A 17,169-nucleotide genomic window follows, 5' to 3' on the forward strand; every position below is an offset into this window, starting at 1 on the left:
TAACCACTTAGCCAAACCGGCCAGGGCTGTTACTAACTTTTTATTATAATATTTATTTTTGTTTTTTTATTTTTCAATTACCACTGACATTCAGTATTATATTAGTTTCAGGTGTACAACGTGGGGTTAGACATTTATATAATTTACCATGTGAGTGCCCACCCCCCAATGTAGTGCCCACCTGGCACCATACATAGTTATGTTTTCTAATACATGGTCTCTTTATATATGTTTATGCTTTCTGTTTCCGAGTTACACTTATTTGTTCCATTTTTCACATACATTCTTAAGCCTCACACCTTTCCTTGTCTCAAGATAATCAATTTCTAGTCCCTTCTTTTAAACTAAACAGAAACCAACATACATTTTTACCTTTCAAAAAACTCCTCTGCCTTCCCCTACCCAATATACCCTCACCAAAATGAATACATTCATTACTAGAGAAACACCTTTTCCTCTTAGGTCATGTATCTCAAAGTTTAAACACTCCCTGTAAATAAGAACAGTTTAATACTACTATAGTAATACTATCCTGGAAGCCTATGAAAATATGCCAGAGTGATTCATAAGACACACAATCAGTAATATTAAAATATTTGTAAAACTTACAGCTTAAAGAATTAAAATGGCACAAGTTTTAGACATATGAGCTATGGACAACCAGCAGTGATAAATATATTTCTTATCTTCAGAACTTTTAGCTTACAGAAGTACACTAGTGGTTTTAAAGCCTAATATTTAAGACAATTGAAGAAAAGTGTACTTACTGTACAGACATCATGCTTGTCTCCATTGCCGAGTCGATTCTTCCTTCATCTTGTGTTTCTATGGCTGATTTCTCTGTTTCACCTGGGAGTTCAGGTGCACAAGCTCCATAAAGCTCTGGGGCTGTAGCTACATACGGTGAAGGAACAAAACTGCTACCACGCAACTTACTGACTTCTTCTTCAAGTTTTTTCTTTTCTTCTAGCAAGCGAGCTCGATCTTCAGATAGTGACTCTATCAAATCTAAAGTGCACCCCAAGTTGAAATATGCATTACAGAACATTTAAAATTATTTTTTCTAATTTTAAAATGGAATTAAAAATCATATTACAAAACATTACTAACCTTTATCTCGTTCTTGCTGCTGCATTGTACTTTTCAACTTATCACTAAGATCATTAATTATGTTTTCTTTTCTCATTTTTTCTCTTGTTAAAACAGTGTTAAAATTGGTCTGAAACAGAAAATAAGTACGTAAATTATCTGCATGCACACAGAAAGTAGGGATAAAAAATAATAATCTTGCAAATATTTTTACATGGTACATTTACTTGTTATGTGAAGAAAATAAAGTGCAGTTTACAAAGGATGTTTATTTTTATATGAAAGTACTATACTGTGGTAAATACAATATGATTGTATTTTCCTGGCCCCATATTAAGACATTGCTGTCCACATATTCATTGTCAGAATAAAAGCAAAATTTGGGAAAAAGAAAATAATCAACAAATTAACAAATGCTAATATATACTTTACCTATTCTTTTAGTAATCTTCCTACTTCTGAAATATTCCTGTCTTTAGCTAAATGTTGTTACCACAATACATTTCAAAATGATGTTATCCCATCTCCATCTCTTGTCTGGATGTTTCACTGCATACCTGCTTTATAATGGCTAGATTATCCAACTGCATAAACTTAACTGCAGTTTCTTTTATAAACATGACTAAAATTGTCAAAATTTCCTTTTAGAATATCTCTAAATCAACTCTTACAACCTGCCCAGCACTTCTATTTCCAAAATTAAGAATCTATCTTCCTTCCACCAATGAAAAGTGCTAATGTTGAGAAAAGGGAGATTTAACAAGAACATGACATTTTTAGATCAAAATTAGTGAATTCATTAGCTATTGAGCTAAATATCATTCCTAGCCAGAAAGCATACAGGAAGATCCCTCAAAATAACACTTTCTTTTATCCTCACCTGAGGACACTTTTACATTTATCTTCAGATAGAGAGGGAGGGAGAAAGAGAAACATCGATGTGAGAGAGACACATCGACTGGCTGCCACCCACACGACCCCAACTGGGGCAGGGGGCAAACCGCAACCAAGGCATGTGCTCTTAGTGGAAACCCGGGACTCTCTGGGCTGTGGTCCAACGCTCTAACCACTGAGCCAAACCAGCCAGGGCCAAAATAACATTTATGATGTCTTTATATTAAGCCAGTTCTACATATAGAAAATTAATAAACATTTCTAAAGGTATGTTAGTCATTGGTTTATTTTCATGATCTTTGCTGTTTCTGTAATATAAAATAGACTTTTAGAAAAGTTAACATAATTTATAATAAACATATTAGAAACAAGGGCTGGTTAAGATAACCAACTAGGCTCCAGTCACCCAAATAAAACTAGTTATAAGTCAAATTACTACCACTTAAAATCCAAACTATTTGAAACTGGAAGATACTTAAGTAGTCACCTCTCTTAATCTCATTTTACAAATAGTTAAAGAAGACTTACAATTAAAATATCTAAATTTAAATTAGCTGCCAATTTTACATTTTTGGTTTCAGTCTGTTAATTCATCCTCAGCCTAATTTTGTAAATCTGAAACTGCCTATGTGCTCGCAAAGGTGCATACAGAAGGAAGTCAAGAGAGTGAAAAAGATCTATTTTATGTAAAATGAGTCACGCAAAAGAATGTACATAAACTGAGACATTATTAATGACCACTTGTCATTGATAATTACTACTTAAAACTGCTGGCTACTTCCACTCCCTGAAGAGTTCATTTTTCTTGGCTTCATAAAGCCACTCTATTCTTTTTTCTGGTTCCTCTTTCTCATTCCCCTATTTCAGGCTCTTCTTTCCTTCCCCAGTCCTTAAAATGTAAAGTTCCTAAAGGTTTGAACTACATTTTATTTATGTTCCAATAGACATTTTTTAAATTCTAGAAAGACAATTTAGAATTACCATTTAAGTAGAAAAATGTGTATAACAACTATACTGTAAGTTTCAGAAATGTATTTCTCAGGATGAAAAAACATATGTCAATATTATCCCTAGCTTGAACTACAACAGCAGACAACCAACTGCTACACGTGCCTGTGTCTTGCAGTCCTCTACTCCTTCTTCACATCGAAGGGGGCAATTTTGATTAAATGTAATCAAGTTGTGTCATTCCTCTATCTTATGTGAAGTACAACCTCCCTAACAAGGCATACTATAGTTCTTAATGATCTGGCCCCTGCTTATCTCACAAGCTTTACCACTCACCATTGATCAATATTAATAACTGAATCAATAATGTTTAACAATAATTGACTATAATCTACCACCAGCCTATCATGAATAAAAATTATAAAAAGCAAAAAAAGGCCCGGTTGGTGTGGCTTAGGGGTTGAGCACCAACCCATGCATGCACCAAGAGGTTGCTGGTTTGATTCCCAGTCAGGGAATATAGCCGGGCTGTGGGCTTGGATCCCAGTAGAGGGTGTGCAGGAGGCTGCCAATCGATGGTTCTCTCTCACACTGATGTTTCTATCTCTTTCTCTCTTTCCCTTCCTCTCTAAAAATCAATAAAAATAATAATAATAATAAAAAAAAAAGGCAAAAAAAAAGCACATAGCCGGTGTGGCTCAGTGGATTGAGTCTCGTCCCATGGACTGAGAGAGGTCCCGGTTTGATTCCCAGTCAGGGCACATGCCTGGGTTGCGGGCTGGATCCCCAGTAAGGGGCATGCGGGAATCAGCCAATCGATTTTTGTCTTTCACATCAATGTTTCTCTCTCTGTCCCCCTTCCTTTCTCTTTAAAAAGATAAAGCTTTAAAAAAAGAAAAGAAGACGCCTGTATTAGGAAGAAGCTACTGAATAATTAACAGGGTCAATGTAAGAAAATCACATCTAAGATATAATAAATCATCAGCTGCACAAAGAGATTATATTTTGTAATCTATATTGCCCTTCTGTAGTCTAAAATAATGAAACTGGGGCAGCAGAACATACCTGTTGCTCAGCGATCAAAGATGTTCGAACATTTTGCATTTCTTCATTCTTTCTTTTCTCCTGTTCTTCAAGTTGTTCTAAAAACTTAGCTTTTTCTTCCTGAAGCTTTTCTTGAAGTTCAGCAACCAGGCTTGAAGAATCTTCTCTGGTAGATTCAATGGCAGAACTTAAAAGTTAAACATTATATTAATTTTTTTTCCAAAATTGCAGATGTAATCCCCAATTACCAAAACCCGTAACTAGTTGACATCAAAAAGGCTACAGATCGTCTTTAAATCTAACAGCAGTTAACTGGTGTTAAGACATATGAACCTTCAAAGAGATCCAAGATGGCGGCAGAGTAGGTGGAAACTACGCTCATCTCCTCCCAAGACCAAAATGGAATTACAACTAAATTACAGGACAATCATACTGAATAACCAACTGAAGACTTTCTGGAGAGAAGCGTTGTAATCGAGGATTTACTGAAGCAGTCACATCAGAACTGATAGAGCAAAGACACAAAAAGGGTTGGCCCCACTCTTACAAGCAGTGGCTGAGGTTCCAGAGTGATTTCTTAGCTGTGGAGGAATCCCCTTGAGAAGTGTGGGGTCTAAACCCCAAGCTGGGCTTCCCAGCTCAGAGCACCAGAGCCAGGAGGAGGAACCAACATATCTAGCTGTGAAAAGCAGTGGGGTTTCTGTCCTTCAGGGAAAGATGGCTAGAAACACAGACAACACTCTTAAAGGGCCAACTCAAAATTTCATTCACAGCCACTCACGCTGGGCTATGGCAGAGGGAAGATGAAGCAAACTAGAGACATGTAAGGAGAGTCTGGGGTTTGTGACTCTGGAGGGTAGCTGAGGAGACAGCTGACAGGATCCCTGTGCTGAGTCATTTTCTGATGCTGCAAAAGCCATCTTTCTTGGATGGAGCTCCTCCCTCACTGCAACATCAGCCTGTGGGAAAGCAACAGCCCCACCTCTGAACTCCCCCTCTTGCCCAACTCTGGGGAGCTTATGCCCTGCTGAGGAGTACAGCCAGAGGCTCTTTCAGTGGTGGAGCCTAAAGGCAAATCACAGGTGGAGGCAGGAAGGGGTGGATCTCTGGGTGCCTTGGGACTTTTGCTAACCAGTTCATGGGCCCTGTGCTGGTAAAAGCCAGTCTTGGTGTGCAGTTTGGTCCTTCCACATGCACCCAGGCCCAGCAGAGGCAGCCACAAACTGTAGATTGCTGCTGGTAGATCAAAATACATTGCCCAGAGCCAGTCACAGGAAGCAACTGACATTGGCCTACACCATGGTCCCTCACAAGAGGTTGAGAACCAACACACTCCAGTGACCAGCACACTCAAGTGACCAGCTTCAGACAATATCAAAGCAGGTTCCAATAAGCTTCAAAAGCACTATATCCAAAGGGAAATCTCAGCAGGCACCAAGCCCTGCTGAGGTGAATTCTGTTTCATAGAATCAGCACCTGTACAGCAGCTCACACACTGTGGTTGGGGTTGAGCCTCACAGTTTGGCAGCCTGAGCATAGATTCTATGCAGAAATGACCCAATAACAAGTGCCAATTACAACAGGAGGGCCCACAATATCCATACAAGAGAAAGTCTCAGAGCACCCAGCTTGCACCATTGGACCCCAAAGGACACCTACTACATAAGGCCATGCCACGTAGACTGGGATTCAAAGCAGAGCTATCTAATGCATGGAAACAAACACAAACAGGCAACCAAAATGAGCAAACAAACAGGTCCAAGAAAAAGAACAGGAGAACATCTCCAGAAAAAGAGCTAAATAAAATGGAGGCAAGCAATTTATCAGATATATAGTTCACAGTAATGGTTATGAGGATGCTCAACGATATGAAAAAGGACACAGAAATAATGAAGAACACAGTATCTGAAATGAAGAATACACTGGAAGAAACAAACAGGAGGTTGGCCCTGGCCGGTGTGGATTAGTTAGGTGAGTCTCAACCCATGCACCAAAAGGTCACCAGATCGATTCCTGGTCAGGGCACACACCCAGGTTGTGAGCTGGATCCCCAGTAGAAGGAGTATGCAAAAGGCAGCCAATCAATGTTTCCTTCTCTCCCTCTCCCTTCCTCTCTCTCTAAAATCAATAAAAACACCCTGGCCGGTTTGGCTCAGCGGTTGGAGTGTCAGCCTGTGGACCAGAGAGTCCTGGGTTCAGTTCCTGCTAAGGGCACGTACCTCGGTTACAGTTTGTCCCCACCCTGTTGGGGTCATGTGGATGGCAACACTCGATGTGTCTCTCTCACATCAATGTTTCTCCCTCTCGCTCCCCGCCCCTCCGAAGATAAATGGAAAAAAACACACAAAAAAAAAACCCTAAAAAAACATAAAATCAATAAAAACATATTTATTTTTTCAAAAAAGAAATAAATAGTAGGTTTGATGAAGCAGAGGATCAAGTCAGTGATTTGAAAGGCAAGATGGTAAAAAATACACCATCAGACTAAAACAGAAAAAAGGATTTGTAAAAAAATGAGGGACCTTTGGGACAACATGAAGTATAAAAACATCTGCATCATAGAGTTACTAGAAAAGAGAAGAAACAGAGAGAAAGGAAAGGATTGAGAACCTATATGAAGAAATAATGACCAAACACTTCCCTAACCTGGTGAAGGAAAAAAGACACACAAGGGTAGAGCCCCAAAAAAGATGGACCTAAAGAAACCCACATGAAGACACATCATAATTAAAATGTCAAAGATTAAAGGTAGAGAATATTAAAAGCTGCAAGGAAGAGACAGTTGCCTACAAGGGAGCTCCCCTAATAGTGTCAACTGATTTCTCAACAGAAACATTTCAGACCAGAAGAGATTGACACAAAATATTCAAGGTAATGAAAAGCATGGACCTACAACCAAGACTATTTTACTCAGCAAGGCTAACCCTTAAAATGGAAAGATAAATAAAGAGCTTCTCAGACAAGGAAAGCTAATGGAGTTTGGTACCACTAAACCAGCATTACAAAAAATGTTAAAGAAAAAGGAGAAGAAGGAAGAAGAAAGGAGAAGAAGAAGAAAAAAGCAAGAGGAATACAGTTAAAAAAAATAAAGTAGCAATAAATACTTATCGATAATCACTTTAAATGTAAATAGTTTAAATACTCCAATCAAAACACATAAGGGATAAACAAGACCCTGCCAGGCCGGTATGGCTCAGTGGACTGAGCATCGTCCCATGGACTGAGAGGTCCCAGTTTGATTCCTGGTCAGGGCACATGCCTGGGTTGCAGGCTCCATCCCCAGGAGGGAGTGTGCTGGAGCCAGCTGATCATTGTTTCTCTCACACTGATGTTTCCTATCTCTCTCTCCCTTCTTCTCTTTCTAAAAAATTGATAAAAACATTTTTTTTTAAAAGAAAACAAGACCCATATATATGCTGTCTAAAAGAGATCCATCTCAGAACAAAAGATACACATAGACTAAAAGGATAAAAAAAAGATATCTGCAGAGTATTTCACCCCAAAGTTGGAGGAATCATATTACCTGATATCAAACTATACTATGAGGTCATAGTAATCAAAACAGCATGGTACTGGCCTAAAAAAGATACATAGATCAATGAAATAGAATAGAGAACTCAAAAATAAACCCACACCTTTATAGCAAATTAATATCTGACAAAGAAGGCAAAAACAATGCAGTAAAGATAATCTATTCAATAAGTGGTACTGACAAAGTTGGGCAGATATGTGCAAAAAAATGAAACTAGACCACCTTCTTATACCATATACAAGATCAAACTCTTGAAGACTTAAATGTAAAACTAAAAATCATAAAAATCTTAGAAGAAAACATAGGCAGTAAAATCTCAGACATTTGTCATAGCAATATTATTTTAATATACCTCCTCAGGTAAGGGAAACAAAAGAAAAATAAATGGGACTACACCAAACTAACAAGTTTTGCACAGCAAAAGAAACCAACAAAATAAAGACAACCCACTGAATAGCAAAACATATTTGACAATGATACAACTGATAAAGGGTTAATATCCAAAATTTATAAAGAACTTATAAAACTCAACAACCAAAACAAACAATCCAATTGAAAAATAGGCCAAAGACCTGAGTAGACACTTCTCCAAAGAGGACATTACGGATGGCCCATAGACAGATGAAAAGATGCTCATCATCAATGATCAGAGAAATTTAAATTAAAACCACAATGACATACATATCACTTCACATCTGTCAGAATGGCTGTCATCAATAAATCAACAAACAACAAGTGTTGGTGAGGATGTGGAGAAAAGGAAACCCCCAAGCATTGCTGGTGGGAATGCAGACTGGTGCAGAAACTGTGGGAGGTAGTATGGAGTTAATTCTGAAAATTAAAAATGAAACTGCCTTATGACCCAGCGATTTCACTTCTGGGAATTGAATCAAAGAAATCCAAAACATTAATTCAAAGGAATATATGCATTCCTATGTTCATTGCAGCAATATTTACAGCAGCCAAAGTGTCCATCAGTAGATGAATGGTTAAAGAAGCTGTGGTGAGCCCAGCCAGCGTGGCTCAGTGGTTTTGCAACGACCCACGCACCAGTGATCACTGGTTCAATTCCCAGTCAAGGCACATGCCAAGATTGTGGGCTCAATCCCTGGTGGGGGAGCACACAGGGGATCGCCAATCGATGTTCTCTCTCATTGATGTTTCTACCTCTCTCTCCCTCTCCCTTCCTTCTTTCTCTAAAAATCAATAAAGAAAAAAATTAAAAAAAAAAAAAGGCTGTGGTGCACTTACCCAATGGAATACTGCTTGGCTGTAAAAATAGAAAATGTAGGCAACTGTGACTGTTTTTTGTTTGTTTGTTTGTTTGTTTTTAGTACGTGCCTCTAGCGGGAACTGAACCCAGGACTCTCCCTCCGGTCTGCAGGCCAACGCTCCAACCGATGAGCCAAACCAGCCAGGGCAGACTGTGACTCTTTAAAAAGAAAGCTTGTACCCGGCCACTATGAGTTTGAGAGCTTGCCAGTACCTAAGATCTTTCTTATATAATAAATAGGTATATTAACAAATGTGATTTTGCTGTTATAAAATGTATCAACATCTGCAAAACCTGCATTACTCAATGAACCAGTGTTCTCCAAATGACCAATTTATTATGCTACAGAATCATGCATGAGTAAATTATCCATTCAAAGTGAAAGACAGTTCAATGACTATTCGCATAATGACTATTTTAAAAATCCTTCGACATAGATTCATATTTCATAATGAATCTGTTGAAGAAATTATCAGTCGTTGCATTTTAATTTAGTATGAAGGAAAAATATCCACAATTATCTGAAAAGCTATTTATACATCCCTCTTTCCAATTTCATATAAGTGAAAGGCTGAAATTTTCCATTTACTTCAATCAAAAGATATTACAATAGATTAGATGCAGAAATGAGAATCCACTAAACCAGATATCTGCAAATATATAAAACAATGCAGTTCTTCTCATTAATTTTCATTTTAGAAAGAAAAGTTTTCATTAAAATAAAAATCTTACTTAGCCTAACATGTAAGTTAATTATTTTTAAATACTAAACATCTCTTAAATGTTTCCATTTCTAATACAGAAAATGTTGATAATCCATATAAACACAATCACTTTGAAGTCCTCAATAATTTTTTTGTGTGTAAAAGGGTACTGAGACCATAGTTAGAACCACTTACCCTTGGTTTTTACATATTTAAAGGGTGGTTAAAACACACACACACAGAAAAATGTGATGGAAACTACACGTGATCAGCAAGTCCTAACATATTTACTATATGTCCTTTAAAGGAAAAATTTATTGATCCTTGGTCTACAGACAGGAAGGCATCCAAAGAATGATGGTGATAGGCATACTAGGAGTTATCATATACACCTTGGGAGGGGACAGAGAATACTCCCTTTATCAAGGCTTTGAGAAATACAATCTCAAAAGGCTCTCTGAAGGACAGGGATAGCAGAGGGAGATAAAACCACTGAAATTCAATCAATTAAGTAGAATTGCAGGACTCTGGAGTGACAAGAGGCCAATATTGACCCTTAACCAGAGGCATGATGTGGTGTCAGTACTCAGGTTTCACCAAGAAAAATCTTTGGCAGGGGCTCTCCTTAAGGATCTAATAGAATGGGGCAATAAATGATTATTAAAGTGTTTTTTAAAAAAAACTCGGTACCTGGTGTTCACAGACCTAACCTAAATAAAAAAATTCACTATCCTTCACTCAATTCCAAGACCTGAGTCGGTCACCAACTACAATGCAAAAATTTTATACTGTTAAGTCTTTTTCTAGCCTTCACCAAAAGTACCTATTCCGATTTTCCAAGTGAGTATGTACTCAGGGAAGGTAATTAACCAATTTGTGGGGACTAGTAACACTGGCTCTGAAGGAATTGTTAATGCCACTGTAGTCCACCAGATTACTGATGATCAAGTGACAAGAGGAGTCTGGGCCCAGTGGGTCCCTCATCACAGACAACAGAGATCTCCTTACATTAAGAATCTGCAGTGAAATAGACATAAAGGCAATTGATAAGGAGTTCCTGTTGGTCCCCTTACTCATAGAATCAAGACTATTATGGTAGAAAGAACCAGGTAAAATCCCTAAAACTCTCACTTCAAATTATACAGGGGAGGAGACTTCTAGCACATTCTTATTTGACATAAGTATGTGTCCTGCAGAAAATATATTAAAACATGTAATGGGATTATCGTGAATTTAATCGGGTCGTGTCTACAGTAAATCTGCCGTTTTACATGATATTTTTACTGGAGCAATTCAACAAGGTCACCACTATCTAACGTGTAGCTAATGATTTGGTGATTTCTTCTTCATCTATACCTATTAATATAGATCAGGGGTTCACAAGCTTTTTTGGGGGGGTAGGGGGAAATTAGTATAAATATGAGCCAGATAATCTCTGTCACAACTACTGAACTCAGCCAAAAGCAGCCACAGGCAATAGAAAAAGGAACAAGCATCCCTGTATTCCAACATAGCTGTGCCGACAAAAACAAGCAGTGGGTTGGATTCTCACAGGCCACGGTTGTCAACCCCTGATGCAGACCACGAGAAGCAGTTTGATTTTATGCACAGAGACAGCAGTGTATTTTCACAGTCTTATCTCTGGATTATATCAACTCTCTAGTACTCTGTTAAAATCTATTTGGCAGGGATACTGGTCTTCTTGCTAGTCGTCAAGATAGCACACTAATACATTTATAGCACTATGCTCCTTAGACCTAGTAAACAGGAAGAAGAAACTACCTGAGCTAACCAGGGAAAGATACATAAGTGTCAGAGAGTGAGCAATAAAACTCATGAAAAGTCAGGGGCTGGTTGGCATTGAAAAATTTCTAAATATCCAGTGATCTGGGAATGTGAGATGTTCCCTCCAAGGTGAAAAAACAAGCTGCTGCTAGGTGAGCATCTCTGAATTTTGGACACTATAGTACATATGACTATGTTACTATGACTCATTTACCAAATAACTTTTAAGGCCGCCTATTCTGTGTAAAGCCCACACAAAGACACTCTTGCGATAGGCCCACACTAACATGCAAGTTGCTTTACCCCATGAGCCATATTTCCCAACAGATGCTTGAAGTTTCTGCTGCAGAAATGGATACTGTATGGAACTTGCAGCAAGTCCTACAGGAGAGTCAGCTGAGACCCTCAGGAAAAATTTTTGAAGCAGGTAACTATTTTCCTCTGGTAAAATGTCTTGCTAATGGGTCTGTATAGAAATTGAAAGACTGACCATGGTCTTCCAAGTTACCATGTTACCTGAGTTGCCCATCATAAAGTAGAAACTAACTCAACCCATGAGGTACTCCATTGTCAAGTAGTTGTGGCATATACAGGCTGGAGCTCAAACAAGTTCTGGTTCAGGTTTCCAAGATTCTTACTCCTGCTACATTGTTTCTTTTCTTTTCATCACAAGTATGGCATGCAATATGAGGAGGGAAATGGGCAGACCAGGTTTCCTGATAATTCTGCACAATATGCTGACACTATTCAAAAGCACAGTTTCAATGTTAGGGTCCCACTGAGAAGTGATTCTGAAGAACAGTAGTGAAAGGAAATCTTTCCAGTAGCATCAAGTAGTGAACTTGAAGTTGCCTAGGAGGAGAAATGGCCAGGCTATAAATCAACAGTGATTCATGGATACTAGCCAAAGACTTGACTGTATAGTGAGGGACTTAGAAGAAACTAAATTGAGATCTGGTGACAAGATTTGCAGAAGAAAAATAAAGATAAACCTCTTGAAATGGGCACAAAGTATAAGGATATATAAGCCCACTGAGTATATTATGTCCCATTGTAAGGAACCTCATAATAATCAGAAGGGCAAGTTGAACATTCTGTATCAAATTCTTTAAATAGTCACACCAGTTCTGTTCAAAATGTTAATGACACGTAAAAAGTGAGATTGTGTATGGGCTCAGCAATATGGACTTCCAAACATCTAATCATTAACACTGAGCCCTGAATATTGCAGTGCTCCCTCGGGAGACCAGCTAGCCACTTGGTGACACTTCAACTACTCTTGACCACTTTCATCATGAAGAGGACAGTAACCTGTTATCACAAAAAGTCCATTATTCTCTATATAGATTTACTTTCCATGCCCACAATGTTTCTACAAGAAACACCATTCTTGAATTAACAAAATGCCTTATTCACTATTATGGTATTCCACTAGAATTGCTTCTGAAGGGGTTTTATTTTACAGTGAAGATGTGTAGGCATAGCCTCATGCCCATGGGAGTCACTGGTCTCACCACATATGCCAATCCCTAAAGCAGCTGGCCTGATACAAATGTGGATTAAACTATTGAAAACTCAGCTTTAGTACCAGATGGGTGACATTCTGCATGGCTAGGATCAAGAATGCAGTACATGCTTTGAACCAGACACTATTCTGCGACATTAATTCTCCCACAATTAGAATACACAGGTTGGAGAACTGAACATAGAAATCAGAATACCCCAAAAGACATTAGCAAAAATGTTGCTTCTTGTCCCTGTAATTTTGGGACAGCCTGATTTACAAAGCATATAGTCCCCCAATCCCCTGAAAAAAAAAAAAAAAAAAAAAATCCTTTACCAGGAAATACAACCAGGGTCCCACTGAACTGGAAACTTAAACTACCACTTGGCTAATTAGGACTCTTCTTGCCACTGAACCAATAGGCAGAGAAGGAGGCTGTATTAACATAACTGAACTCAATTATCAATGGGAAACAGTATCTCATGAGGGCAGAGAGAAATATTACTGAAAGTCAGGGGCTTTTCCAGGGTGTCTCTTGGCACTGCCGTGTCCAATGACAGAGAGTCAAATGAAAAACTACAGCAACTATATTGTAGGAAGAACCATTAATGACAGTCTCCTCAGATCAGGAATTAAAATCAGCTGAGGTAATGTGTAAGGTAAAAAGTAGAGTGTGCAATAGAAGCAAGCTGTAAATTCCTAGTAGAGTTACAAGGTTAATTACAGAAATAAAGACTACAGTAATTAAATCTGCATACATTAATCAATTTTCCATCTTCTTTCCTTCCCATTCCTTGTAACATGTGTTGTGATAATGGTATTTAACCCTCTATTTCAGCATTTAACTTATAGAACATCAAAGCGAGATCGTATCTGTGTGGGAAAATGAACATCGATATGTTCACTCTGGAATGGCTAGAATGACATAAGTTTGAGTCTCACCTTTTGAAGACAGGGTTAGGATATCTGAGGAGACATGAGGGATATAAGCTAAATCACGTTAGACAGAAACATGACATTGTAAGTTCTTTATTTGGAAGTTCAATATGAATAAAAGAGATATAAGATACTGAGTTTAAAACAAGGTGTACAGTGCTAGACTGTCTGTTGTCATCTTGCCATGGGTCTCACCTCTCTTCTGGAATCTTATCTGCAATGTAATGCAGATTCTATATTTTCCAAAATCCCCTTTATAACTTCAAGTCTGCCAATGAAAAGAACAGGTACAAGGTTTGGAGTAGAAAAGCAGCCCAGGCTAACTCTCCAGAAGTGGCTGTATCCAGATGCAGTTTCACAGGAGCTTCCTGTCAAGGAAATGAGAACTACCCATTGTGTGCTGCAGATGGAGCCACAACATTGGGGATTGAAGAGATTCTTGAATGTTGCAGCAGCTTCCCAGTGAGCCATGGAAACCATGAGCTTTGGTGGGTGCTTAGTGTCTGTTCTCCTTATATTTCTCTTTCTCCTGGCCTTCAGTAGTGACTACCTTGACTTTACATGCCCCAGTTCTATAAACATTCATGTATACTAATTCGTATATTAAACCCTCTAATTCCCCCAGGATACATAAAGAGTTATCTGTTTTCAAAACAGAAGAGGTTTAACTGTACACCAATATATGACGACACAGGAGAGAGTCAGTCACAAGAGACTGTAAAAGTGATAAGGCAAGAAACAAAGGTTAAAATAATGTATATATAACTATAAATATATTCACTTAGAAAAATTAATGATAAAACTAATTGATAATGTTCTAGAAAGTTTTTATTAGACCACAAAACACCTCAATAAATTTTAAAGAACAGAATAACTGAAGATCATTTTCTCTAATAAAAAGCTGTAACAACAGTCAGTAACAATAATAAAAGTGCAAAAAACCCATCACTGTATAAAAACCTTGGATTTAAAAACATTATCTTTTGAACCACCAAATAACTAAAATTGTAATATCAAGATAATAACAATGATGAAACTATATAGCCCTAATCTAGAATTTAGCCTTACTAAACAATGCTCAGAGAAAACTGTTATCATACATATATAGTTTTAAAAAAGCGAAAATAATTTTCTATTGAAGAACTTAGTGAAAAAAAAGGTCAAATAAACCAAAGAAATTAATAAGTTAAAAAAGAAAAAAGCTCCCGAAAATATTTGAAATTTTAAATTTCTCTAGAAATCCAAATCTATTATTAAAATCCACTAACAGATTTATTTTCAAAATGTCTGCAATACACATTAACTATTTAAAAAGTAAAAGTTTTTACTTCATAAATATATCTCAATTGCTACATTTACCTAAGATAAATGAGTAAATCAAAAATCAAGGTGCTGTGATTACACATAATAGGGAAATTTGAATCACCAATATTTTTATTTTATAATCACAGACTAAAATTAACTCTTACCTTTTTGCTATTTGATTCTCAAGATGTTTAACTTTTTCTAATAACTCTTTCTCAACAGTTTCTCTCTCCAATTTAAATTCTTTTAGGGCAGTCTGAACAGCTTCTTCTTTTTCAAAATTAAGCTTCTGAATTAACTCTTCTCTGTCTTGTTCCTGGTTCATGACTAATTTCTCTTTATCTTTCTCAAGTTTCTGGATAACAGCTTCATATCTCTCTTCTTCTTGGGTGATTTTTTCATCTTTTTGTTTTTCAAGAGCACTCAATGCTGAGTCCAATTTACTCTGCAGTTCAACTATTTCTTCTTTCAGGTTTTTTTCTATTTCAAATGCTTGGTGATGCAATGATGTTACTTGGTTTAATTCAGCTTTAAGCAGATTAGATTCTTCTTCATGTCTACTAATTAACTCTGAAATACACTGATCTTTTTCAATTGTCATTAAAGTTCTTAGCTCTGCCAAGCCCACCTGATAATTTTCATTATTATCCTGAATCTTTTGGTTTAATTTACTTATCTCTGTTCTCAAATTTTCTGTCTCTTGTTCAAGAAGAGATTTTAAGGTCTCATTCTGTTGGGCTCTGCTTTCTTCCAGCAAAATTTTTATTTCATCAGTTTCTGCTTCCTTCAGTGCAAGTTCAACCTCTAACTTACATCTCATATCCGACAAATCAGAAACCTTGAGTTTTAACTCCTGTAGTTGTCGTTCTTTTTCCTGGATAATTGTGGCATGAGACTCTTGTATCTGATCGATTTTTTGTTGGTTTTCGTTTTTTAATTTCTCCAAAGAATCTTTGTGGTCTGTCATAACTTTCTCGAACTCCTGTGTGTGCCTGACATGCAGAGTGTCTTCTAATTCCTTTAGATGACTTTGCTCTAAGCTCTTAAGTTCCGTCCTCAACAACTGGATCTTCTCATCGTTTTCAACATGGAGCTTTTTAAAATCTTTTAACACTTTCTCTTTTGATTCTTTCAGTTCTTTAATTTCAGAATTTTGTGTGTGCATTACATTTTCCATCTCTAACAACTTCTGGTCCTTTTCATTCTGCAGGCATATGATAGCTTCTTTTTCATGTTTAACCAAAGCAAATTCATTATCTTTATTTTGTAAAACCTCCTCAAGGCATACTAAGTCTCCTTTAAGCTTTTTAATTTTGCTTTCATTTTCTTCAGTCTCTTTCATTAGTGCATCAAGTTTGTTTTCATATTCACTTTTTAAAGACTGTAGGTCTTTTTGATGTTTTTCATTTAGTGTTATTTCCACAGAATATTTTACCTTTTCAATAATGTTTCTTATTTCTATTGCTGTACACTTTAAAGAATTTGAGAAGTCACACTGTTCTTTTTGTACAAATGTTCTGAAGTGGCAAAGGTCTTCCTTGATGGTTTGTATAGTGAATTGGGAGTCTTGGGCAACTACCCTACATTTTTCCAACCGGACATTTAGAGACACATGACCTCCTGAATCCTCTTTACCACATGTGTTTGTATCCTGCATACGTCTACTGTCTATTGCATTGATAACTGATGAATAAAGTGATTCTACCATCATTTCTGGACTTTGTGGATCACTTATAGGATTAGGAGATGATAAATTTTCTTCTATTACAAATTCATTCACAGCAGACATAAAATCTGATTCAGGACTTTCTGCTAATGAATCCAAGTCTAATGAAACTTGGTGAATAGTTTGCTCTATGTTTGGATGAGGGATAGTTTCAAAATCAAATGTATGTGCATCAATGCTATCTGGAGACAATTCTTCTAAGGGACACACTGCAGGACATAAGGGATCTTGCACAGTGAGTGGAGGAGGAGTTCTTGGTGAGGTAGTAGTTGTAATTCCTGTTGCACTTTCTATTCTTGGTGAGGAAGTCAACTGGGGGGATGTCTGAGTCATGGATGCCTGGAAAGAAGAGACAGGCTTATAAACATTTTACACTAATAAAGGAACATAAACATTTTACACTAATCAAGAAAACCATTTGAAAGAACT

At 37.3% G+C, this 17,169-nt stretch overlaps 1 protein-coding gene across 11 annotated transcripts in view; it reads right to left on the reverse strand.

Moving 5' to 3' along the window:
- Positions 1–17,169, reverse strand: part of RB1CC1 (RB1 inducible coiled-coil 1) — an 88,143-nt gene that overhangs the window by 20,722 nt on the left and 50,252 nt on the right. For 9 of the 11 annotated variants that reach the window (XM_036264253.1, XM_036264256.1, XM_036264254.1 and 6 more), the window contains 4 exons: positions 15,179–17,079; positions 3,997–4,162; positions 1,111–1,219; positions 768–1,008 (listed from right to left, as the gene is read on the reverse strand). In XM_036264253.1, the coding sequence (XP_036120146.1) occupies positions 768–1,008; positions 1,111–1,219; positions 3,997–4,162; positions 15,179–17,079 (2,417 nt within the window). Of the gene's footprint in view, positions 1–767; positions 1,009–1,110; positions 1,220–3,996; positions 4,163–13,904; positions 13,978–14,049; positions 14,078–15,178; positions 17,080–17,169 lie in introns of those variants that run through there. The other 2 variants (XM_036264257.1, XM_036264258.1) reach the window with 2 other exon arrangements.

This window comes from Molossus molossus, unplaced genomic scaffold, assembly GCF_014108415.1.
Source record: "Molossus molossus isolate mMolMol1 unplaced genomic scaffold, mMolMol1.p scaffold_m16_p_16, whole genome shotgun sequence".
Lineage (NCBI taxonomy): Eukaryota > Metazoa > Chordata > Mammalia > Chiroptera > Molossidae > Molossus > Molossus molossus.